This window comes from Oryzias melastigma, linkage group LG4, assembly GCF_002922805.2.
Source record: "Oryzias melastigma strain HK-1 linkage group LG4, ASM292280v2, whole genome shotgun sequence".
NCBI lineage: Eukaryota > Metazoa > Chordata > Actinopteri > Beloniformes > Adrianichthyidae > Oryzias > Oryzias melastigma.
The window spans coordinates 7,796,829-7,821,008 of record NC_050515.1 but is presented as its reverse complement, the minus strand read 5'-3'; the positions used below and the strand labels follow the sequence as shown (position 1 = coordinate 7,821,008).

Sequence of the window (24,180 nt, the reverse complement as noted above, 5' to 3'; positions counted from 1 at the left end):
TATTCAAATGTTTACATCTGCAATTTTTATCCATCCTTAATTTAAATTCAGTTCTCTTTAATTTCTGTAAATGTTATTTTTATAAACACCCTTAATATTTGTTTTGATTGTTTCTTTTACTGTTTTATAAAAGCACTTTGAAATTTGTTGTATATGAAATTCCATTTAAGGTGGCACTGGAAATATTTGTCACATTGCTAATTTTTATGGTTTTGAACAAAAGTCCTAAAAAGGTTTAATGTGCCAAAGTAACTCAAATTTGTACAAATGTTTGTTTTTTGTGTTTTTTTTTTCATTGCAATGTTTCACAGAGGTTCCACCTTTTTTCAAGAAGCATTTGCAAAGCATGGAAGCTGAGGAGGGAGGTACCATCTCCCTGTGCTGTGAACTGTCTAAGCCTGGAGTGTCAGTGCAGTGGAAGAAGAACAAACTTCCTCTGAGAGCCAGCAGGAAGTGTGAGATGAAGCAGGACGGCTGCATGGTCCAGCTCCACCTGAAGAACCTCACTCTGGAGGACAGCGGCAGCTACACTTGTCATGCAGACAATGCAGAGACTTCAGCAGATCTATCAGTGAAAGGTTTGGAAACTGGAGAATTTTTATCAAGTTTTAAACATCAGAATCCTCTTTCTAATGGAAGAGGATGCCTCTTTGTGACAAAGTTTTGTTTGTTGTTTAAAAATAAATGTCTTTTTGCAAACTTTTTAATGTAAAATGAAGAAAAAAAAGACAAAATTTCAAAATAGAGTACGATTTAATGTAGTTCTGGGAATGTGGTAATAAACTTTCTATTTTTCTCCACATAACATATCTAAACACATTTAGTAGGTTTTCAGGACAACACACAACCTTTAGATGGTGTTCTGTCAATTTTACTTAAGTAAAAATGCTGTTTTATTGCTTTTTTCAGAGCTCACTCCATTTTTCAAACAAGACCTGAAGGATGTGGTTGTTCAGGAGGGAGCTACAGCCTCTCTGTGCTGTGAGGTGTCTAAAGAAGGCCTTGCAGTCCAATGGAAGAAGAACAGGCTGCCGCTAAGAGAGAACAGGAAGTACACCATGAAGAACAACGGCTGCTTCCTCCAGCTCCAAATCAAAGATGCTACACCTGAAGATGGTGGCACCTACTCATGTCAGGCTGGAGCTGCAGTTACCACGGCAGCAGTGACAGTGGAAGGTGAGACAAGCTGACCAAATATGACTCACACAACTATTTCGAAATCACATTTTTGCATAAAAATAAAAACACATCTTTTAAACAAGAAAAGACAAAACTATACTTTTGTCCTTTTGTATTTCCTCAGAGCTTCTTCCCTTCTTCAAAGAGAAGTTGGTAAATGTGGAAGTGGAGGAGGGAGGTACAGTCTCACTACGCTGTGAAGTGTCCAAACCTGGAGCTCCAGTTCAGTGGAAAAAGAACAAGACGCCACTGAGAGCCAACAAGAAATACGAGGTGAAGCAGGACGGCTGCATCCTCCAGCTCCACATCAAGGAGGTCAAAGCTGAGGACAGTGGAAGCTACATCTGTCAAGCAGGAAGTGCAGAGACTGCAGCCACTGTGTCTGTGAAAGGTTTGTACATTTGAGAGGTCAGAGGTCACCATCTTTGTAAGTATTTAGGTACAAACAACAAAAGGATATTTTCAAAATCATGTTTTTTTATATGATATGTATCACGATACGCATCCTATGATATGTATCACGATACATCCCAAGACTCTACCAGAACAATTTTTCACTTTCTTCTAAATTTTTTTTTTATTAAAATACTTAAATAAAATTGTGTTACTTATATTATTTTTCTTCATTCTCATGTCAATCTAAACCCAAGAAAATAATTATTTAGTGATCTACAAAAGTTTAATGTTCTAAAATTCTTTTAATTTGTCTTTGTTTTTATGACATTGTTTCACAGAGGTTCCACCATTCTTCAAGAAAGAACTACAAAGCATGGAAGCTGAGGAGGGAGGTACCATCTCTCTGTGCTGTGAACTGTCTAAGCCTGGAGTGTCAGTGCAGTGGAAGAAGAACAAGCTTCCTCTGAGAGCCAGCAGGAAGTGTGAGATGAAGCAGGACGGCTGCATGGTCCAGCTCACCATCAAGGAGCTTCAGCCTAATGACACTGGCAACTACTCCTGCTCTGCTGGAAATGTGGAGACCTTTGCATTTGTTCAAGTAAAAGGTGTGTTCAGTTTGATTCTTTTGATTTATGTGAAATTAGACATTAGAGAGGACTTCTCATGGGTTTGTTGTTCTTTTAGTAGCAACACCGCAGATTCAACAAAAGTCAGAACCTCCTCCATTACTACCACGACTAAAAGGAAATGCCTCTAAGCCAGCTCAAGCTCCTCCATCAGAAGTTAACTCTGCTCCTCCTGAGCCAAAAAAGAGGTCTAACAGAAAAGCATCGTTCACAAATTCAGAAAAAGATGAGGAGTTAATTTCTGACTTTAAAGCAACTTTGCTAAAGGAGAAAAATGAAGTCCAACCAGGCAACCAGCCAACGGAAAGAAACGTCGAGCAAGATCTAAGGAAATTGGAGAGGAACAAAGAGAAAGATGGTGAGATGCACAAGAAAACTGAAAGGGCACAACCTCAGGAGGATTGTAGGGATGCCAGAAAGGCTGAAGATACAAAAAACGAAGTGTTTATCGAAGGACGACAACCAAGAGAGAATTTAAAAGAATTAGTTCAATCTGGCTTTGAAGTCAGTCTACCAGAAAGGATTTTAGGCAAAAGTGAGGTCAAACTGAAAGAAAAGGAAGAAGAACATAAAAGAGAAGAGAAACTGAAGCAGAATGGAAAGGATTTAGAAGAATTAAGCAAATCCTGGTTGCAGGATAAACAGCTGATGTTTAAAAAGAGGCAAGAGGTGGAAGAACCTGTGAAAGTACAAGGTATCACAGCAAAGAGAGAAACAGATCCGAAAGCTGTAGAAAATAAAGCAAATGCAGATGAACCTCTAAAGCCCCCAGAAAGACTTAAGGTAACGGATCGGTCAGTCAAAACTTTATCAGAAGAACCTCAGAAAAGTGTCCATCATTTGGTAAAAGGTAGGATGAATGATTCAGAAAAAGAGCACAAATGTGTAGAAGTGTCTTCAGAGAATCAGCAAGCCCAACCAGAAAAGCTGGATGAGAAGACAGTGGTCTTTGCTTCACCTAAGGCACCAAAGAGGACGAGAAGCAAAGAAAGAGCGGCATTGGGAAGACAATTATCAAGGGATACAGAGATGAATCGAGAAGATCAGCAGACAAAAACATCAGCTGAAGAAAGGATGAAGTCCAAAGAGATTGAGGAGAAATCAAGATTACAGACCAACCAAATGATTACAACAGACAGTCAAACAGGTGGAAAAACAAAGCAGCCAATAAAACAGAGAGTGAAACCGATGCCAAAGGAACCTGAGAAGATAGAGGAAAGGAAGCTGCCGCTTGAGACGACAAGAGCAAGTGAACAGTCATCAACCACGTCCCCTGAGATCCCTCTCCTGTTCACTTCTGAGGATGAAACCTTCTCAGAGGCATTGGCTGAGCTGCCAACTGTCCAGGTTCTTGCCCCCGAAGCTGAGGGACAAAGGGAACATCTACCACCTGAGCATTCTCCTGAAGTCAACTTTGAAGATGAACCACAAATGAAGGAGGCTGCCGTCAAGATCCAGGCAGCCTTCAAAGGCTACAAGACCCGCAAGGAGATGCGACCCTTTTTCAAGGAAGTCTTCAAGACCCAGAACGCAGACCTTCATGGTACCCTGACTCTAAAATGCACCGTCGAGGGAAAACCCAGCAGTGTGCGCTGGTTGAAAAATGGCCAGCACATCACCAACGACCAGCGATGCCGGATTACGACCACAGAGAATGGCGAGTGCACACTTGTCATTAAAAACCTGATCGACAGTGACAGTGGGGTTTATACGTGTGAGGCAACAAATAAATTTGGTTCGATTTCCTACAACGGTAACGTCACTATGGTAAAGTCACAGCCAGCAGCACAGATGCCATTACATCCACCTCTTGCAGCTATAACCCCTCTCCAGCTCGCTCCGACAAAGCCTGAACCTCAGAATGAAGCACTCACATCCGTTACTGGAACTGCAAGTTTTGTAGAGAGCTTTACCCTGTGGGAGACCTACAACCTGACAGAGCAGGACCCAGTGCCAAGACTGCAGGAGAGGAGACAGTCCTCGCTCATCGCTGTCAGCTCCAGTGAGTGACACTTTTTTGCTTCAGCTGCAAACACTAAACAGATTCAATAACTTCTGTGTATTTCTGCTACGAAAGGAAGCCTACAAGAACTCCTTATATGAATTATTTTACAGTGTCGAGTCCATCAGATTATGAAACGGCTCCAGACATGATGGAGACTCCTGAAACTAGGCCAATCCTGCCCAGGTATGGAAACCAAGAGCAAACTTTATTTATATTCACTTGATGTCTGTGTTTTAAATATAATAAACTGTAAATCAATGTGTGTTCTTTTATAATTTTCTTAGGGAAGTACCAAAACTTGCAGATGAAAGCACTCTGAATGAGAAGGAGAAGATCTTAGCTTCACAACCTCTCAAGAAACTCTTGAAAGTTGAAGGTCAGATGGGTTACTGCGGTAGGGCAATCGACTTCTGATCGGAATATTGTAGGTTCAATTCCCACCGTGCCTGACTATGTGTCTAACTGTCCTTAGGCAAGATACTGAACCCTAGGTTGCCACTGGTTGCAGGTTGGCGCCATTGTTTGGCAGCAGAGTTGCCATTTGTGTGTGTGAATGGGTCTTTGACTGTAAAGCACTTCAAAGAAGGTAGTAAAGCACTATACAAGTATACGCCATTTTATGGTCTGCAGCAGTCCCGAATGGCAAGGATCGTATTTTTGCAATTCTTCTTTCCTACTGCACATTTGAGCAAAAATTCGTACCAAAATTTGTACGCACCTCGTCCTGGAGAAAATTAATTTTGGGCATAGTGAATTTCCGCCCCTCCAAAAAAAAATTTTAAAAATTGGACATCACAGCTGTACGTGTCGGGATATTCAAAGGAAGTTTTGGGATTATAATGGGATGGCTAAAGGACCTACGGCAAGGCATCATTTTTGTGAAGAGAAAATTGACTACTATTACTATTTTCCCTGTTGTTCACAAAGATTTTATATTTAACAAAAACTTTAACATAACTTTGATACAATTTCTTTTCTAGTTCTTTCTAGCTCCAAAGATTGAATCTAGTTTAATTCACAGGACTCCAAGAAAGTAAACTAAGGACACCCTCTCCGAAACAACGGCGAGCCCACACCCCCATGACCAGCACTGTGTCTGGATCAGAATCAGAGGAAGAAGGCGACAGGCGAGAGGTCTGTCTCACAAACACGGTTACATCCTGCTGTCTTCTTATGTCAGTCTGACATTGCAAGATGTTTTCACTCATTTGTTTTAAAGATCTTTGAAATCTACGTAGCTCGAGCCGACTGCAGCCCCACTACTGGGAACAAGGACAGTTTTATTCTGAAGGAGGGGCAGTTTGTGGAGGTCCTGGACTCTGTTCACCCTGACAGATGGTTGGTGAAAACCAAACCCACCAAAACGAACCCAACTCGACAGGGCTGGCTGTGTCCGGCCTATCTGGAGAAGAAAAGGAAGGTATGAGCTCACATGGATGCGACTTCTGTTGTATGTTTCTGACTGCATATAAATGTTACATATAATTAAAGAAATATCTAAATGTCATGCACTTGTGTGCAAAAAACTAATTCTTATTCAGTATCAAATACAGAAAAATTTCAGTATTATTTAGAGTAAAAGAGAACGGCAATAGTAATGAAAGCTAGATTTTCTCTTCATTCAGGAGACCTTTCTACCTTTGAGGGCACCTCAAGAGGATCTTGATGGAATCGGGTCGTCAGGAGAAGAATACAGGAGAGCTCTAAGGTCTAAATTAAATTCAATTTATATAAATATTACTTATTTCTTGCACTCAGTCCTTTCAGAACTCTAATAAATGAAGTTTAAACATCAGAATTCTAAGTATCTGTTATCATGTTTTCGTGCATTTATCTTTGCTGAATAGTCAGCTGATCCAAGGCCTAATTGACGGAGAAGACGAGTTTGTGAACGCCATGAGGACTTTTATCTCCAACCAGCTCATCCGCCTGGAATCCAGGCATCAGGTCCCGGTCAACATTCTCAGTCAGAAAGAAATAATTTTCAGGAACATCAAGGACATTGTGCTTCTGCATGAAGGGTAATTCGATTTATATAAAGAAATGACTGATGAAACGTCAGATTGTGAGAAGAGACGATAATCCTTGATGTTCTTGTAGCTCCATCCTTCCAGCTTTGAGAGAGTGCGCCACAGACGACGACGTTGCCGCTCTTCTGATCAAACATCGAGAAGATTTCGAGAAGTATCTTCACTACATGGTGGGACAGGCACAGGCCGAGGCCTGCATCACTGACAAGGCTGTCCAGCAGTGTTTCAAAGTATCTACAGAGGTTTTTATTTTCAGTTGCATCAATAGTACGAGTCCTTATTGCTAACATTTGGTGACATTTCAGGAGTTAATAGGATCTGAGAAGCTCGGCTTCCCGGTTATGGATGTTCTTACCTTCCTTCAACAACCAGTAGAGAGGATTCAAACCTACCAAGCTTTGTTAAAAGTCAGTGCTAATTTACTTGTGTTTTATTTTCTTATGAAGAACTTAAACTTGTGCTTAGCAGAACCTCTGTGAATAAAAATGTCAAAATTGTTGATTTTGTTTTTCAGGAATTGATCAAGAACAAAGCTAAAAGTGGCCAAAGCTGCTACCTGTTGGAAGATGCTTTCTCTGTGGTGTCCTGCTTGCCTTGGAGGTCCAACAACCTCCATCAAGTGTCTCTCATTGAGAACTACCCAGCCCCTCTTACAGCTCTGGGGGAGCCCGTGCGACAGGTGAGCGGGAAAAGATAATAACAGGAAGTCGACATTTAATGTATATTTACTTATTTGTAAACAGTGGAGTTGTTGTCATAGCTCTTTGGATCATTTAAGTGTCTCAAAATCTCAATTTTTGGTGCATTATCATTTTTTTAGGGAGTTTTCACAGTGAGAGAAGAGTCTCCTGAAATAAAAGCAGCCTCTAGAGGGCATCAGAGGCAAGTCTTTCTCTTTAAGGAATGTGTTGTTCTGTGTAAGCTGAAGAAAGACTCCAACATGAACAAAGATACTTACACATTTAAAAACAAGATGAAGGTGAGATCCATTTTCTCCTTTATTTTTTTCTGATAGTAACTTAAGCTAATACAATTTAGCTCCTGATTTTTTTGCCATTTCTCCAGCTGAATGATGTGGAGATACGAGAGTCTGTAGGTGGAGATGAAAGGTCTTGGGGCTTGTGGCACGAGCACAGAGGCTCTATTCGCAGATACATTCTCCAGGCCCACTCCTCGTTAGCTAAACTGTCCTGGCTGAAGGACCTAAAGGAGCTTCAACAGCGCTGCAGCCTCAACACCAACAGTACGTTTCCATGTTTCAGGTTTCCAGACCAACAAAAAGAAAAATTTATATTTAAAAGTATTTTTTTTTTTTACTTAGATGTCATGAGTCACATGTGACTCTTGTATACCTCCACCGGGGGCTAATTTGAATAAATCAAAGGTTTATTTGTTTCAGTTAATTAAGTTTGTCATCCATGTCAGATATGTTAGTTAACTTTTAAAGTGGTTTATTTTTTTAATGTATTCATTTTTATTTTTTTGTCTAAAAAAATATATATCTTAAACTTGATTTCTTTACAAATGTGGTGCTTAAATTTGATAGTAAAATTATAAAAATGTACAAAAGACTTATTCAAAGAAAACATCCTGTTTAAATTGGCGTTCTTGCATTTTTAATGTAAAAAAAATCTGCAGAAGCAGGAGGATCTTATCTGGCATTAGGTGTATTTTATTTTGAAAGGAACTTGTCAAAAGTATAAGAAGTATAAGAAGTTCCAAAACATAGATACGGATAGATATATAATTCAATTATTATGAAAATTTAAAGCCTACATTTGATAAATTAATGGATTAATTGCCATAAAAAAGAAATTATTTTTTTTTTAAATGGCAAAGTGGGATTTTAACGCTCTCAATGGGTTTTTAGGTCCTTTATGAACTGACCAAAATGGCTTTATTAGCATTTAAGGTTGCAGACCACAGATTCAGAGCGTCAGTGACTAAAAAGTTTTCAAGTTTGTTTGGATGAAAGTCAGCGATCTTAAACAGATTTTTTGTTTGCTTCCATCCACAGGCTCACCAGTTTTTGAGTCAGAGCTGTTGGACTTTGTTGCAAAAATAGGTCAAACTATAAAACTGACCTGCAGAGTGTCTGGATCTCCAAAACCTCTTATCAGCTGGATCAAAGGTTTGAATATTTTCGTTAAAATGTACACAAAAAATTATTGCAAATATTCCTCATTTAGGCGGTTAATAAATCAGTAAATGGGCATTTGGATAAAACTTTTCCAAATTTAAACTAATGTGTATTAAAAAAATGTTTTTTTTTTTCCTGATTTATAACTATAAATATTATATGAGGTGTAGTGGTTAGCACTCTCGCCACACAGCGAGAAGGCCCTGGTTTGAATTGGGGTTCCTGTGTGCAGTTTGTGTGTTCTCCTGTGTGGGTTTTTCCAAGTCACTAAGTCATCACTGGAAAAGTTATAAATAAATGATCAAACTAAAACTCACAGTTTTTAGTTGTATTTCACATCAGGAACACTGGAAACGGCGCAGTTTCCTTATGTGCCACACGACTGTCGTGGGTTCCTCAATCTCACGACTTACATCCTCCTCCTCTGCGTAATAATCCATGTAAAAATACATCTTCCTGCGGAAATACCAACAAATAACTCCAACAAAGTAAAAACGAAAGATAGGTTTTTCACGTTTTGAGTAAATCACCTTTCAGCTTCACAGATAGTTGGTCTTTCACGCAGATGAATCAACAGTGGAGTCGGAAAGCTAAACAGGAAGACGACTGCTTTGAGGTTTTTCAAAGTAAATGTCTAGTAATAACTTCCGCGACACTGCCCTCTACTGGCTAAACACAGTAATATTTAAAATAACACCACATTAATAGTAATACTAATTAAAAAATATTAAATAGTCATAGGAGAAAAAAAAAACATAAAACATCAGAACTGTAACTAATAGACTTGTAACCTAAAAATATTTAGAGCCAAACAGAGGGATGGCTGGCCATTTACGAATCTAAAAAAAATGTAATTGAACTGATCCTTGGTAGTCTCCCATGCCGAAACAAGTCAGAGATGAAGAGTTTGATAAAAGGCAACTTAAATACCCTTTATAGAAATATTAACACAAGCTCCACCAAAACTTGTGTCACTAGAGTCCCATCCTAGAGTTGGGCTTTCTAGGAGTCTCTCATCTTGATATCTCCGGGAAGCCTCCCTGGAAAGTATTTTAAGCACGTCCCTCAGGGAGGAGGCCCTGGGGAAGGTCTCTGGATAAGTTTTGAATGGATGGATGGATACTTATCAAATAATATTTTTAACTTTTTGTTGGTATTGTTGTGCAGAAGTTGTCCTTTTAATTCATGACGTTCTCTTAGACGGTCTTCCTTTGGAGGACGACCCGCGTCACATCATCACCGCAGACCGCTCAGGAAGGTGCAGTCTGATTCTGGACAGCCTCACTCCTGATGACTCTGGACAGTATTTGTGCTACGCTACGAGCTGTATGGGTAGTGCTGGCACTCTGGCTAAGGTGGTGGTGCAGGGTGAGTTTGGAAAGTTCCTCACCTAAATCTCAACTTTTCTGTAACTGAAACAAGGTGACCTTCAGAATTATTTGGGGCTTGTTTTGTTCAGCTCCACCACGGTTTGTTAGTCGATTGGAGAGCGCTTGCCTGATAGAAGGAGAGGATATTCAGTTCTGTTGTTCCACGTTCCCCATTCCTTTACCACGAGTCAGGTAAAGAGAGAATGTTGCCACATTGAAGGACTGATGGTTTATGGGTGTTAGGTTTCCTAGAAGCCTGATCTTTTGGCTTGCAGGTGGCTGAAAGATGGCAGAGAGCTGACTGACCAGCACAAATACTCCATAGTGAGTGATGCTCGGAGTGGTATTTTATCTCTGACAGTCATCGCAGCAACAGAGGCTGATATTGGACAGTATGAGTGTGAGGTATGAAACTAAAATCTGTTAGATCTTTTACAAATCCAGTACCAGTATGGCTGATGTACAAGATACAAATGTTTTTGGTTTAAGCTTTGGAATGAACTTGGCTGCGTGAAGTGTAAGGCCGGCCTGTGTCCTGCCTTTGTCCCGCCGACTGACAATGAGAAGGACCAGCCGCATGACTTACCTGCTAAAGGTAGGACAGGAGCAGTAATCCTTCACACAAAGGTGCTCCTCATTCGCAGGTTTGTTTCAGATGAAATGAAGCACATGCCATTGTTGTCCACCATCACTTCAAATCCTGTCAACATATTACATTTCTTCACAACAAACTGCAACAAGTTTGATCACTCCCCTTTTAAAGACCCACTCCAATGAAAATCACCTTTTTTGCTTTTTAGCATCTTCTTGTAGCATTTTCTCATAACAAATGACCTATATAAACTCATTTACGATTATGTTTCTGAGTATTTCCTAATTGAAATTGCGTTGAATCAGTAGCAGATGAAAACTGGATGCTTGAAGAATGCGCATACTGACATAGCTCCTGAGTCTTCCGTCCCCATTCTGAAGACTTGCAATAAAATAGTGCGTCTTACTTTTCCTCGTCTGATCTGGTGTTTGTACGGCTGCATAGCTCCAACATTGCTCGACATTTTTTTTTTTGCCACACTAATGTTAGCTTGGGGTTTGTGAGATACTATAAGCTAACAGGACAGAGTGTAAACAAAGGGCTGATGGGAAATTAGAAGAGCTAAGTTCCGCGCTAACAGTCCTGCTCACAACCCAGAATCGTATTTCTAATGAGCTGCAGAAAATATGTCTTAAAAACAAAACAGGTTTTTTGGTTTTGGCTAAAAACGGCAAAATCATACTTGACTGTTGTGCTATCTTGTGGGGTCCAGATGGCCCTAGCCTTACATTAACGCGTTATCCGTCCCATGTAAAATGTGTATGAAGGTGAACAGGATTTCATATCTACCATGGACATTATTGAAGATCAAAAATTATTGACAAAAAAGTTCAGTGCGCTGTCACGTGTGGTCCAGATGACCCCACTCCTAACGTCAACATACCTAGGACAGCGCAAGGGTTAAAAGACTACTGGGAACGATTTTACAATAAAAAATGTACATAGTTGGAGTGGGACTTTAAATACTAAAGACACTCAAACCATTTTCAGACTTCACTCTCATACTCACAGTTTTTGTTTTTCCCTCCATTTCACACACAAACTTATATCATAAGTTTATCAAACTACCATATCAAAATGTTCCTAGATTCCTAGCAGTTATGGAATAGAGAAGTCACTGCCTAAAATACTTACATTTCTAATTTGGCTTTAATGTTGTTACACATTTTTTAACTGTTAATATTAATTATATGCATGAAATGAAAGCTCTTCGGCATTCTGTCAGGATTGGCAAGGGCCAATCCCATAATATATATTGATGGATGAGACACTGAAATTTGGCTTGATGAAAGCAGGCTCATTAAAACGTGTAACATTGTTTCTCAAACTGTTTTTCAACAATCTATATGTCATAAACAATGTAGATACATACGTTTAAAATTGGTTGGTGAAATATAAGTTTGAAAAAGTGAACCATCTCGACAAGGATTGCAAAGCACAGGACTTTCATGTTTCTTGTTTCTTTGCCCTACCCTCGTAATTCCTGGCCAATGACTGAAGAGATCTTTAGTCGTGTGGCTTTGTTTACAGGGTTTAGTTTGGAACAGAAATGTCTGGTAGACTGCAGTCTGAATACAGACCAAATAGAAGGTTCAGGACTCGATCCGGGCTGAGGGACATTTCAAGTCTGATTACACCCTGAGAAATCTCAGACTGATCCGGAACTCTATCAGATTAGAAACAGAGATCAACTCAAAAGATGAATCAGAGAGTTGTTCTTGGTCCCAGACCAGGATCCACTTGGGTATATTCAGACTGAAAATTTGTTCCCGATTATCATGGAAACGAACCCTGTCTCGCATTAAGCGAATCAAATGTGTCTGAATACATCATTAGGGTTATATGGTGTCTATAATTTATCTTCAAGATAGTAGCTTTAGATAATATTCCAATGAGGACTTTCTAGAAGTACCATACTTCTCCATAAATCTGCTCTATATCCATAATGAGGGGATCTAGCGGCTGCTATGCAACATAAATGTCACATTCCAACATACTTTCCCATAAAAAGACATTGATACAGTTCATGTATTGAATGTTTAAATGTTTTTTCATCCTTTTTCCACTCTCAACATAAAGCATGGTTTATAACAGGAAACAAACTGTTTTCATTACAAGTTTCATACAAAAACCAGCTACATTTTTGTTCTTTTTCCATTTTGATCAGCTTATGTCTTAAATATCATTTAGTCAAATTTGACTGAAATGTTTTCACTCCATGTTTGTCTGTCCATTGTCCATAACCTTCATGTTTTTCCACTTTCCCTTGGCGAGTAGTAAAACAGGTGGTTCCTCGCATGGACCGTTCCATGTAAGTCATCACTATCACGATAACAAATAACCACTCAACATTCCCCTCTCTCCTCTTGCCAACGCATGCCCAGCTAACTCTCCACCTTCAAGATGGTCATGTGCTGGGCAGGTGTGGCCACTTTCTGCCCTTGCAGGAGAGGGCAAATGCCCTCTGTCCTGTTGATGTGGTGGGTTAAAGGGGGTTAAACCGACCCAGGTAAGACAGACAGAGCATAGTAACTGTCTCCACACTGTAAGTAATGTACTTTGTGATGCATACTATCTTCTATTTTACTTTTGGTGAATATAATATAAAACATACTCTCATTTGGAGGTTGAAAGCTTTGTCTGAGAGATGTTTTTTTGTTTTTCTAGATGCTGACTCGGAGGGTTGGTCTGCTGCGTTTGTGAAAAAATGGTTACAGACAGATTTTAGCCCCACCTCTATTGCACAGAAGATTTTTCCACAGGGAAACTCTGAACAGTAAGTTACCAACTATAGACTAAAAATAATGGACATCTCTTTTGAAATAGAGCATTTATGCTTTTGGAGTCTACAGCACTTTTTTCGATTGATCGATCAAAAAATTTCTAAAAACAAGGAAAAAAAGACTAAAAATAAAAATCCATAGAAATAAATATTTTAAGGATATATACTCATACATTTCAATTTAACCAACCCAGTGGCCTTGTGGTAGAGTGCCCGTCCTTGAGACTGGACGGTTTTGATTCAAGTCCGTAGTTGAGTCATACCAACGACTCTTAAAAACCCAATACCTCTCTTGTTGACTGTCAGTATTAAGGGGTTGAATTGGGGGTTAAACCACGACAAAGTTCTCGAGAGCTGCTGTGTCTTGTGAGGTTACACCAGCTAACCTCTGTGTATTCGTTGATGTCGTGTCCCCTGGGGGTAAGCCCGGCTTGGGTCTAGGGGGAGGCAAAAGGGGACAATAACGGAAACTGGACACCAAAAATAAAAGGAACACAGTTTATTAAATAAGTGAAAACCTGTGTCCTGAAATGAAAACAAAAATATAATTAGTATGCTGATTAAAAAAAGACAAACCAAAATGAACCATGGCCAAAAATTAAATAAGTTGGGGAGACTGCTGACCCAGCCATGTCGACCATCGGCGTCAGCAGCTCCCTGCTAAGGCTACCTAACAAAAACTACTTAAGGAAAAGAAAAGTCCGCAAATAAGAACTACCAAGGTCCAACCCCAAACTAACATAAGAAAACCCAGCAATCTAAGATTGCTGAGGACAAAAAGGGGTAAAAGAGAACAAACTAAACCAGCACCAACTAAAACCCAGCCTTCTCCTCTGTTCCCTGCCTTGCTTGGGTAGACCTCCTCTGTCTTAAATAGACACCAGGTGGCAATTAAGGGACATTGGCCACACCTGCCAGGTGAGCCGAAGGACTGGAGGGAAAAAAGGTCAGGTCAGCAGCAGCAGGATAACGGTTGATAAGGAAGAAAGTGACCGAAAAACTCTAAGTACTCAGAGTGTCCGCCATGAAAAGACAAAGCCCTGTAAAATAGACTCCACATACATATCCCCCCTGGCGGGCTACAGGTAGCTTCAGTAAAAATGTTTGTCAGGACGGAAGAAACTCCCCATGGTCCTTCATACCTTATTGGTCAGTGATCGTGCCCCTCCTCCTTCCAACAAGCTGACAAAATAATTTATACCTTTTTTTTCCAGTGGAAAATACTGATTAGGCCCTTGAAGGTTCCTGTGACTGGTTTCAACTGGTCTGAAGCACCATGTGGGTTAATGTAACAATGCATTCCAAAATATGTTAATAACAATGTGTGACAGCTATACGAACTTGAACTTTAAAGTGATTGGAAAATAAATAAAAGTTATCTGTCTGACATTATGATTGCTCCTAATCAGACATATTTGCACTTCTACAAATTGTCCACACACATCACATTTAATCAATTAAATATGATTGTCAATTGGCATGTAATTAATTAACCATCTTTGATTGCATGGTCTATTTTTGATTGATTTGGTTGTTTCATTATTTTTTCTTCCTCCTTTCTCTCTTGCTAGTCCAGAATTGAATCCTGAAGCTGAAGTCTCAGAACCGCATCGTGCCGTCCAGCATCCTCTTTATCTAGAAGAGGAAGAGGAGGAGATCTACATCTCAGAGCAGATGCAGGATATTACTGATGGTATTCATACCTGTATATCTTTGGATTAAAAATGATTCAACAGACTTTAAGATATTGATTTGGTTTTCTTTTTAGCTCCACCCTTCATCCAGGTTTCCACTGAGGACCTGTGTGTACAACCAGGGCAACAGGCAACATTCACAGCGATTGTGACAGGAAGACCTGCTCCAAAGATACAGTGGTTCAAGGTGGGAGCAGCTTGAAATATTGGAATATTGTCACACTCACTCATTGGAAACTCTCTGCCTAACCAGTGAAATCAGTGAAAGCTGATTCACTGTGGTGATCCCTGACAGGATGAGCCGAAAGTTGAACAACAACAGAATTCGCATTGTACTTGGTGATGGCACAGTTGTTGAGGAGAAAATTTAGAATTGGCACTTCAAATCCAAAACGTTGTTGACCCCTGCTTATAGAGCATGGGTGCCCAAAGTGGGGCCCGGGGGTAAATTTAGCCTGCCAAAGTTTATTTTTTAGCACGCCTAGTCGAAGCTGCAGGAGCTGTGGAGTGTTTAGTTAAAACCCCTTACCTGTATCCCATAGGTTCTATATGGTGTTCCAAAACTTTACGGCTGTATTATTCTTGCAGCCTACGGGTGGCGCTTTTAGTACTTTCTTTGCCAGTGGCTATGGGTGAAACAACTCAAGTGATTCAGCCAGGGTCTTTTTTATGTTAGAATTTAGAAATAGCTTTCACGGTTACTTCTGATGTTTTTAGCTGCCTTTCTCAGCTAGCCAAGAAGCGCAATAACGGCAGTGGCAAACGGATAAAGTCAAAAGACCAGCTCCACGTCTCTCATTAGGATCCCAGTTCTGCTGTTTTAATTGGAAGAAAGTTTGTTAACCATATTCTTTATTTTCTACTTTTATTTCATGCCATACAAAAAAAAAATATATGACCCATGGACCAGGATCCTATTTAGATTTTGGCCTTTTAGGCAAAAAAAGTTTGGGAACCCTTGTTTTAGAGAACTTATGAAGAGAGCTGAAGTCCACAGTTGTCGAGCAACAGCCACAAAATCTGAATGATTTAGAAGTCATTTGCAAAGAAGAGTGGACCAAATTTCTTCTGATATGTGCAGAAACCATCTTACCAAAAAGAAATGTCTGACCCGTTAGCTGCTAATGAGGGTTTTGCCACAAAGTATTAAGTCTTTCCAGGACAGGGGTTCAAATACCTGTTTCTCTCAAGTAAAAACAAATAAATGTTTATTCTTTCAAGTCAATTTCTTGATTTTCTATCTCTTGCTGTTAAATGAACCTACTATTAGGATAACAGACTGACAATTTGTTTGTAGTGGGGAAATCTACAACATATGCTAATTTTACTGTAAAGTAAAAATAAAAGGGATTAAATATTTAATTCCTTCACAGTAGTTGTGCGCTGAACTCAAAAACGTACATTCTTTAGATGCTAAATCCTTCCTTCTGATTGCAGGATGGAGAGGAGCTTATAGCGAATGAGAATGTAAAGATAGTACAACATGGTGCACGTTGCTCCATGACCATAGTGTGCAGTGAGGGCGAGGACAGTGGCATATACACCTGTTATGCTCACAACGACTCTGGCCACGCCTGCTGTGAAGCACAGCTTACAGTTGAAGAGGGTGAGACATATGCTTGCTTCTCTTTCTGCACAACTTTCACAAAGATCATAGAGGTGAACGGAAGCCAAAAGGCTACAATGAATTTGATTTTCTGTAGGTCCACTTGAGTCTCAAGAAAGAGAGGTGGAGCTGGGTAAAAGAAGAAAACTTTTCTCCGTGTATGATGTCCATGATGAGATTGGAAGGTAAGTAGGAAAGTTGCTTTCTTCGTCCAGGAGCGGATACCATCTCCAATGATCATGAAACGTTGTGTTTTGAAGGGGAACATTTGGGGTGGTGAAGCGTGTCATTCACAGAAGAACGGGCGAAGTCTTCGCTGCCAAGTTTCTGCCTCTGCGGAGCAGCAATCGTACCCGAGCATTTCAGGAGAGGGACCTGCTCTCCCGCCTGGCTCATCCCAGGATCGCCTGTCTGCTGGATTTCTTCTGTACCAGGCGGACGCTGGTTCTGATCTCAGAAATGTATACGTCTCTTTTTTATCTCACAACGCTAAACTGACTAATCAATGTGTCCACATTTGAATAAATTAAATGTTGGTTGCAGGTGTTGCTCACATGGACTCCTGGATCATTTGTTTCTGCAAAGCTCCGTCTCAGAGAAAGAGGTACAAACTTATATTTATGGTTTTCATATTGTTGGGCAGCTTCTAAAATAAATATAATTTTCCAGATTCAGTCCTATATCCAACAAATTCTCGAGGGAGTTGGTCATATTCACAGCATGAACATTTTGCATCTTGACATTACGGTGAGATTTTTGTCAACATTTAAACCGTAATCATAACAGACCTTCACTTTTTTAAGGTTTTTCTATATTTGTTTCCCATTCAGCCCGATAATATTTTAATGGTTTATCCTCCACGAGATGAGATCAAGATCTGCGACTTTGGCTTCTGCCAAGAAATAGACGCATCCCGACATCAGTATAGTATGTATGGAACACCCGAGTTTGTTGCCCCTGAAATTGTTCACCAAGAACCTGTCACTGTGGCCTCCGATATTTGGTAAATTTAACCACAACGCTGACACTTTAATACAAAAATAATACTGTTTTTGCTATTTTTAATCTAAAACATGTTTTTTTAGGGCTGTGGGTGTGGTAACATACCTGTGGTAAGTACTTTAAAAATGATAATTTAGCACCAATGCTGTTTTAATGCTTCAAATATTTAATAATCTTTGTCTATCTCTGATAGCCTGGTGGGTCGATGCCCTTTTGTTGGAGAAACTGACCGTGCAACGCTGTTGATGGTTGGGGAGGGAACTCTAAACTGGGACACTCCAGACGTTAACTGCAGAAGTCCTGAAGCCAAGAAGTTTCTTCGTATGGTCCTTCAACCAGATCCAGAGTACGGCAGCAGCTATTGAGCTTTTACTTCAATTCTACTTTATATAAGAATTTACTGACATTTAATCTGGAATAAAAACCTGCGATTTTTGAGTAAAGATGGTTCTTTTTAAATCTAATTGTTACGGTGGTGCTGGAGTGAAAATCACATCAACAAATCACTCAACGCAAAAACGTTTTAAAGATTACAGCAACTATTAAAAAAGCTAAACTAATATAAAAACAGCCTTACGTTTTAGAAAGCCAAACAAAAAAAAACTAAAGCTACAAATAATTATGGAAACAAAATAATTTCCACAAAATGAAATTGGGGAGGGAACTCTAAACTGTAGAAGTACAGTAGCCCTGAAGTGCAAATCACATCAACAAATCACTCAACGCAAATATACTTTAAAGATCACAACAATTAAAAAAGGAAAGCAAAAAATGATAAAAAATAGCATTACATTTTAGAAATTAGAAAAAATAAATAATAAATAATTCAGAAAACAAAAGTAATTTCCACAAAACAAAATTAAATGTAAAAAAGGAAAAATATTATGCTAATTGGATGATGATATTACGTGTTGTTTTACGTTAAAGAACTTTCAGTTGAAATAATGGACCATCATCATCCAATCAGCGATGTCCCATAGTACCTACATTTTGTGGTTTCCAAGAGAAGACAAAAACATTTCAGAAAGCAAAAGTAATTTACAGAAATCCAAATGAAACTGTAAAAAACAACACAATAAGAAACTGAAAAAAATAATAATTTTAATAAAATAGCCAAATTCCATTATCCAACAGAAATTGATTTTTGTAGAGCTCAACTACACATGTATATATTAAAAAAATTAGATAAACTTGTTTTTGATTAAAACTGCATATTCGGAGTGTTATTCACTGAATATCACCTTTTTTCCTCCTAGACATTTGTCTAACAGTTTTTGTTTTTGATGCACAGGAAGCGTCCATCTGCTTTTGATTGTTTGAGCCATGAGTGGTTCCAGGTGAGATGAACTGCAGCTCTTTCGCTATTCTTTATGTTAATTACAAATGCTCTACTGTTATAATTCATTATTATCAATTTCCCAGGATGAAAGTGCTGGAGAAGACACAGACGACATCAACACAAGGAGTCTGAAAGTCTTCATCTCTAAGAGGAAATGGCAGGTAAGCGGCCTAGAGCGCTAAACGACTTTCAGATTTTGGGAAAAGTTGTTATCGTGTCGTGTTTGTCTCCTGTCTCCTCAGCGTTCTCTGATGTGCATCGGTTCAGTTCTCACGCTCAGACCCATTCCCGAGCTGCTGGATTCTCCTCTCAGAGACACCTCTGTGACAGTTCCCAGAGAGCCTCAGGCGCACAGCAGCACCTCCCTGAGCAGCGGCTCCTCGTCTGAGTATGACGAAGCGGACTCCTGGGACTTCTTCCAACACTGCAGCCAGACTGAGGAGGAGGTGGAAACAGAAGAGGAGTTTGATCCCATGGCGGAGAGGGCACGAATCCCGGAGCCGTTTTCTAAATACCAATTTGGAGGGGAGGATGATGAAGGCACACTTGGGGAGGAAGAGGATGGGGAGTTGTCGGAAAGGAGGACTGGAATGGAGCGGAGTATCAGCAGACAGTCCTTCGCTTCATCAACAACAACAGATCTAGGAACTCCTCAAAGAGAGCGTCGCTTCAGCAAAGACAGCAATCCCTCCCTTTATCTTTCTGAAGGGGACGAGGGGTCGGGCAGCGATGGAGGACGGATCCCTCGAGGGAGCGTCATCCGCAGCACCTTCTACAACAACTCCCAACAACTTTCCCCCATGTCTGCCAGACACATGACAATGAGGGACAAATTCCAGGCAAAGAAGCAGGAGAGAGGCCGCAAACCCCTGCGGAGGAGCTTCTCGGGACGTCTCAACGAGCCTCTCATCGAATACGTGGAGGACGAAACCGAAACGGGTCGTAGTCAAAGGCGGGGATCCGTCCAGGCCGCCATGCAGAAGTCTTGCTCTTTTGACAGTGGAGTGAGCCTTGCCCATATTAATCTACCACCTCACAGAAGGAGTAGGTCTCTGGATGAGTATTCACGAAGATCTCCCTCGTCACCCACTCACGTCAGGAGAAGTGATGAGGAGGGTTCTCAAAGCATGAAGGAGGACTTCACAGATTGTGAAGCGTCAGGAAGAACCCTGCCGTCTGCGCCGAGCTCTCAGCGAGCAACAAGAAGGAGAGGTTCTGTCGCTCCCGGACAAAGGAGTCAGACTCTGAGTGGATCATCTGCAGCCTCAGATTTCATTGCTGGAGGCAGAATGGGGCAGGCGGAGACAGAGGGAGAAGCGCTCACTGGTTCCCAAGGCTCTTTGGCTGAGTCATTCATTCTAGAGCATGGTGGCTCTGAGTCCTCAAGCCGACTTGGCTCGTTTGAGGAGCTGAGTCATGGTCACCTGAGAGAAAGCCGCAGATCCGGAGAGAGTGACGGATATGATGAACAGGCCGAGCTCCTCCTTCCTCCGTCTCCATGCTCATTTCAGCGAGTAACACCCAGAAGCTCAGTGCCTCAAGCACCGCCGCGTAATCGCACACGCTCTAACCCGAATCTAGCTAACAGCAGGGGTCAATCGGGGACACCTAGCCCAAGTCCCAGCCTCTGCTCGCTACAGACTCCCAACAGGCCCCCAAGAGCCCGGGATAGAAAGGACGGCCTTCAGAGACACGCTTCCGCTCCAGCCCTCGAAGCTCCGCCCCCTTCAGGAAAGTCACCAAAACTGGGAATCCTCAAGTTTTTCCGTAGGCAGTCCTGGACTGGTCATTCCTACTCCCAGCTGGATAGCACAGAGTTGGGCCCCACACTGGGAGAAATCATGAAACCCGATACCCCCACCATGTCTCTGAGAAAGAAGATGAGAGCTTCGGCATCCAGCCTGACAAAACTGTTTTCAAAGTCGTCCAGTAAGGAGGATTTGAGTAAAAAAGGTGCGTTATTTCTAGAAAAAGGTTCAGTGTATCGAGATGTTTTGTTTGACTTGTTCCTTCTTCTGTAAGGGCCAATAGTAAAAGGATCAGACCTGATCCCACCCGAGAAAGAGCGCAGAAGTTCCCTGGAAAAGAAAAGCTCAAAGATGTTTTCATCTTTTAAAATTCCTGCATTTAAGAGAACACAAGGTAAAAAAAAGATCTTCAGTTTTAGACGTTCATTTTAGTTCTTGCACCGTATTCTTCAATGTGTTTCAACGTTTGCATGAACCAGTTCATCCCAACAAGCCCGAGGTGCTGCAGTTGCACAGAGGTGGGGTTCTGCTGGTGTGGAGGCCCGTTCAGTCCAGTGATCCCGTCAGTTACTGTGTACAGTACTGCACAGACGGTGAGTTCACAGACAAGATGTTCACTGTTATGTCTAAAAACAAGCGTCCAGGCTTTTGTTATGTGAAACATTTTATCACATTTTTATGTATATTTCATTATGTCATTAATCTCTTAGTCATATGTGCCCTTATGGGTGGATTTGGATTTTGACCTTTATTACCTTTGACATACTGTAACTGCTTATGTGATCAGCTTTTCCTCTGGAGGTAAAAGAGTTTAGTTATACAAATTTGAACACTTTTCAATATTGACTTGAAAGAAATAAAATGATTAACGTTCTCTGTCCCATTTGAAGGTCATCTTGCACTTTAAACTGCTAGACAGTTACAGTTTATTCGCATTTAAAAGCTTAAAAGCTGATGGTTCTGAAAAGTTTTTAAAACATAAAATTTCCGCTTACGGCTAGAGATTGTTTCGAGATGCCATCTTGCATGTCACCTGTGGCCCCTCAAAAAATGGGCAAATCTGTACTGGGTATTTGATGAAAGAATATTAATGTTGTAGACCACTCAGTGAGGCCGTAGAGAAAAACAGTATATCTGTTTCTTTTTTCTATGGGTATGCTGCAGACGACAGGTTGTAGAGTTGAACGTTGAACCCTATGCATTAATCAAGGGGCTTGGCTGTGCTGTTCAAGTGATGGGTGCACGCTCTGTGCATGCAGCCCGACTGTTAGAAATTAGGAAGTTAGACAATCAGATGTTTTGTGGGAATTTACGTATCACCGGAAAACCCCAACATTTACACGTGGACACTAAGGGGCCAGTATGCACACCTTACTAATGACTAGAATGTAGTATAGTCCAAAAAGCTAGCATAATGCCATTATAACTTTCAACTTACTACACTGTGACCCCATATAACAAAGTAACAAGTAATCGACTATAAAATTAGTCGACTATTTTAATAGTCAATTAGTCGTTGATTAGTCGACTAATTGTGGCAGCCCTATTTATAATACATTTACCACACACATTATAATGGTACGTTCCATCTTCATGATATCCCTTGGAGTGGCTGAATGAGCCTCAGGGGAGTTGTGAGAAACACCTGCGCTCCTCTTTAAATGCAGCTGCTCTCTACAACCCCAAAAACCCGAGGGGACCTGTACGGGATTTGACCCGTATGGGTGCATGTGGCTAAGTCATAAATGTCTCAACAAATTAGGCAAACCTGCTTTTGTTGTGGACTATATTAGTCTAACTTATTTTCAGTGTGTACTTTAAAATTAAAGTCACATTAGTTGTCACACAAATAGTTGTGTGAAATGCATTTGACGCATCCCCTGGAGGAGGGGGGAGCTGCAGACACAGCTGCTATCGGAACCATTTGGTGGTTCAATCCTCCATATCGACCACCTTAGTACCGAGTGTCAACCAGGTAGGCATCTGGGTCCCATTTCTAGAGTCTTGTTATGACTCAACCATGGACTTGAACTCAGGATCTCCCATTCTCAGACATGCAAAAAAAACGTTGCTGAAATAGGCGCTCAATAAATGCATCTGTTGTGTGGTGTTGGACCTTCAGGTGGGGAATGGACCATTCTGGCGGATCAGGTGACCGACAGCTGTTATGCGGTGAAGGACCTACCAAGAGGGGCTTCTTATGTGTTCAGGGTGGGTTGCATCACCAAATCAGGATCAGGACCTTTCAGTGAAGCTTCATCTCCTGTCGTCATGGCGACTCACCCTGAAGGTCAGAGAAACACGGCTAGAGTTCTTCGCGTTTCGACATTTTTTGATTGATCCAGGCTCTTTTTTTTAACTTCTGTTGCTTCACTTAAGCATTAAACGTTGATCCTTTAGCAGCTTATAGCTTTTCAACATACTAATAATGTTGTTATTTTGCAGAGACTCCCATTCCTCTTGTTCAGATTGAATCACTGGAGTCGAAGGTCACCATAGAAGACGGCCAGACGTCAAAGAGCTACAGCTTCCTATCTGAGATCAACAGGTATTTCTATGTTTTTCTTCTCTAAAACACTATGTTTAACCCATTTCACCATCAAACTCACACCTTTTCTGCTTTTACGCCTCCCAGGGGTCGTTTTAGTGTTCTAACCTTGTGCAGGGACGCTGAAACCAGCCAAGTGTTTGCTGCTAAGATCACTTCTTACCAGTCAGAGCAAAGACAGCTGGTTTTACGGGAATACCAGCTGCTGAGGAGGCTCCATCACCCTCACCTGGTTCAGCTGCACGATGCTCTCATCGCCCCTTCACATGTGGTTCTGGTGGAGGAGCTGTGTCCTGGCAAGGAGCTGCTCCACAGTCTGGCTGCCAGGTAAGCCAAGTGTGTAGCATCCACGCTTGAAAGGATGGTCTCATAGACTGATGGTTCACAACCCTTTTTTAAGGCGTGTGTGAACACACTGTAAGAGCTACAAAGAAAAAATACATTTTACATCTCTTACAGTTAAACTTTTTCATTTTATTTATTAAAAACTTCAAACTCTTACATTATTAATAGACCCTCCACAACTGCTTCCCCAAATTTGTATGGATGGTACATTTTTATAAATGCAATCGGCCAGTGTTTAACTTTTTTCTTAGTTGCTCTTATTTTGAAAGCTGAAAATACATGGCCCAACAATAACTAAATTTGGCCTTGGGCGCAGTCAAAACACGCGCAGCAAAACATGCAGCAATCTGCATTTTGGTGCGCCTAGAACCCCATAGAATATCTGCTCAAATGAAAGGCCAATAGTTTTTAGTAGAACCTCAAATATTAAAGGATTATTCAAATTTTTTATTTTGATTTTTTAACGCTATGAGACATGAAATGAAAATACAGTTCAACATTCATAAAATAAACATTGTACTTTTTTTTTTTTTTTTTTACATTTTATTAATATTTACTTAAAATTGTGTTAACAGCGTTCAGCTGTCAGCTTTAGCCGGTTGCCATTTTGTCTGACGTCACTGTTAAAAGGGTCACTTTTTAACCTTTTGATGCTAATCAAATAACTGTATTTTAACAACTTATTTAACAGTAAAATTATGCTCCTTTCTGTTTAAACAAAAAAAAAAAATCATACTATTACCGTACATTTCAAACTATGACAGCATTAGCGTGGCAT

The 24,180-nt window shown here is 40.6% G+C and overlaps 1 protein-coding gene and 1 long non-coding RNA gene across 12 annotated transcripts in view; one reads left to right on the top strand and one right to left on the bottom strand.

The window, feature by feature from the left end:
• Nucleotides 1–24,180, top strand: part of obscna (obscurin, cytoskeletal calmodulin and titin-interacting RhoGEF a) — a 45,486-nt gene that overhangs the window by 18,192 nt on the left and 3,114 nt on the right. For 3 of the 5 annotated variants that reach the window (XM_036211472.1, XM_036211471.1, XM_036211468.1), the window contains exons 26-65: nucleotides 312–578; nucleotides 910–1,176; nucleotides 1,304–1,570; nucleotides 1,914–2,180; nucleotides 2,260–4,203; nucleotides 4,317–4,389; nucleotides 4,491–4,582; nucleotides 5,228–5,340; nucleotides 5,426–5,626; nucleotides 5,832–5,914; nucleotides 6,054–6,227; nucleotides 6,307–6,466; nucleotides 6,542–6,643; nucleotides 6,751–6,915; nucleotides 7,057–7,215; nucleotides 7,302–7,479; nucleotides 8,254–8,367; nucleotides 9,577–9,744; nucleotides 9,836–9,938; nucleotides 10,022–10,151; nucleotides 10,236–10,341; nucleotides 13,006–13,114; nucleotides 14,692–14,813; nucleotides 14,889–15,001; nucleotides 16,252–16,420; nucleotides 16,518–16,605; nucleotides 16,681–16,881; nucleotides 16,964–17,024; nucleotides 17,090–17,167; nucleotides 17,251–17,423; nucleotides 17,506–17,532; nucleotides 17,616–17,768; nucleotides 18,714–18,759; nucleotides 18,845–18,922; nucleotides 19,004–20,714; nucleotides 20,784–20,903; nucleotides 20,989–21,102; nucleotides 22,632–22,799; nucleotides 22,955–23,057; nucleotides 23,145–23,384. In XM_036211472.1, the coding sequence (XP_036067365.1) occupies nucleotides 312–578; nucleotides 910–1,176; nucleotides 1,304–1,570; nucleotides 1,914–2,180; nucleotides 2,260–4,203; nucleotides 4,317–4,389; nucleotides 4,491–4,582; nucleotides 5,228–5,340; nucleotides 5,426–5,626; nucleotides 5,832–5,914; nucleotides 6,054–6,227; nucleotides 6,307–6,466; nucleotides 6,542–6,643; nucleotides 6,751–6,915; nucleotides 7,057–7,215; nucleotides 7,302–7,479; nucleotides 8,254–8,367; nucleotides 9,577–9,744; nucleotides 9,836–9,938; nucleotides 10,022–10,151; nucleotides 10,236–10,341; nucleotides 13,006–13,114; nucleotides 14,692–14,813; nucleotides 14,889–15,001; nucleotides 16,252–16,420; nucleotides 16,518–16,605; nucleotides 16,681–16,881; nucleotides 16,964–17,024; nucleotides 17,090–17,167; nucleotides 17,251–17,423; nucleotides 17,506–17,532; nucleotides 17,616–17,768; nucleotides 18,714–18,759; nucleotides 18,845–18,922; nucleotides 19,004–20,714; nucleotides 20,784–20,903; nucleotides 20,989–21,102; nucleotides 22,632–22,799; nucleotides 22,955–23,057; nucleotides 23,145–23,384 (9,007 nt within the window). The remainder of the gene's footprint in view (nucleotides 1–311; nucleotides 579–909; nucleotides 1,177–1,303; nucleotides 1,571–1,913; nucleotides 2,181–2,259; nucleotides 4,204–4,316; nucleotides 4,390–4,490; nucleotides 4,583–5,227; nucleotides 5,341–5,425; nucleotides 5,627–5,831; nucleotides 5,915–6,053; nucleotides 6,228–6,306; nucleotides 6,467–6,541; nucleotides 6,644–6,750; nucleotides 6,916–7,056; nucleotides 7,216–7,301; nucleotides 7,480–8,253; nucleotides 8,368–9,576; nucleotides 9,745–9,835; nucleotides 9,939–10,021; nucleotides 10,152–10,235; nucleotides 10,342–13,005; nucleotides 13,115–14,691; nucleotides 14,814–14,888; nucleotides 15,002–16,251; nucleotides 16,421–16,517; nucleotides 16,606–16,680; nucleotides 16,882–16,963; nucleotides 17,025–17,089; nucleotides 17,168–17,250; nucleotides 17,424–17,505; nucleotides 17,533–17,615; nucleotides 17,769–18,713; nucleotides 18,760–18,844; nucleotides 18,923–19,003; nucleotides 20,715–20,783; nucleotides 20,904–20,988; nucleotides 21,103–22,631; nucleotides 22,800–22,954; nucleotides 23,058–23,144; nucleotides 23,385–24,180) is intronic. The other 2 variants (XM_036211469.1, XM_036211470.1) reach the window with 2 other exon arrangements.
• The window catches only part of LOC118598655, a 31,712-nt gene that overhangs the window by 7,313 nt on the left and 219 nt on the right, over nucleotides 1–24,180 (bottom strand). For 3 of the 7 annotated variants that reach the window (XR_004947728.1, XR_004947726.1, XR_004947727.1), the window contains exons 2-6: nucleotides 23,287–23,481; nucleotides 22,695–22,793; nucleotides 10,333–10,446; nucleotides 8,907–8,966; nucleotides 8,694–8,832 (exon numbers count right to left, since the gene is read on the bottom strand). This is a non-coding gene — a long non-coding RNA (uncharacterized LOC118598655). Of the gene's footprint in view, nucleotides 1–5,466; nucleotides 5,609–6,792; nucleotides 6,895–8,693; nucleotides 8,833–8,906; nucleotides 8,967–10,332; nucleotides 10,447–22,694; nucleotides 22,794–23,286; nucleotides 23,482–24,180 lie in introns of those variants that run through there. The other 4 variants (XR_004947725.1, XR_004947724.1, XR_004947723.1 and 1 more) reach the window with 3 other exon arrangements.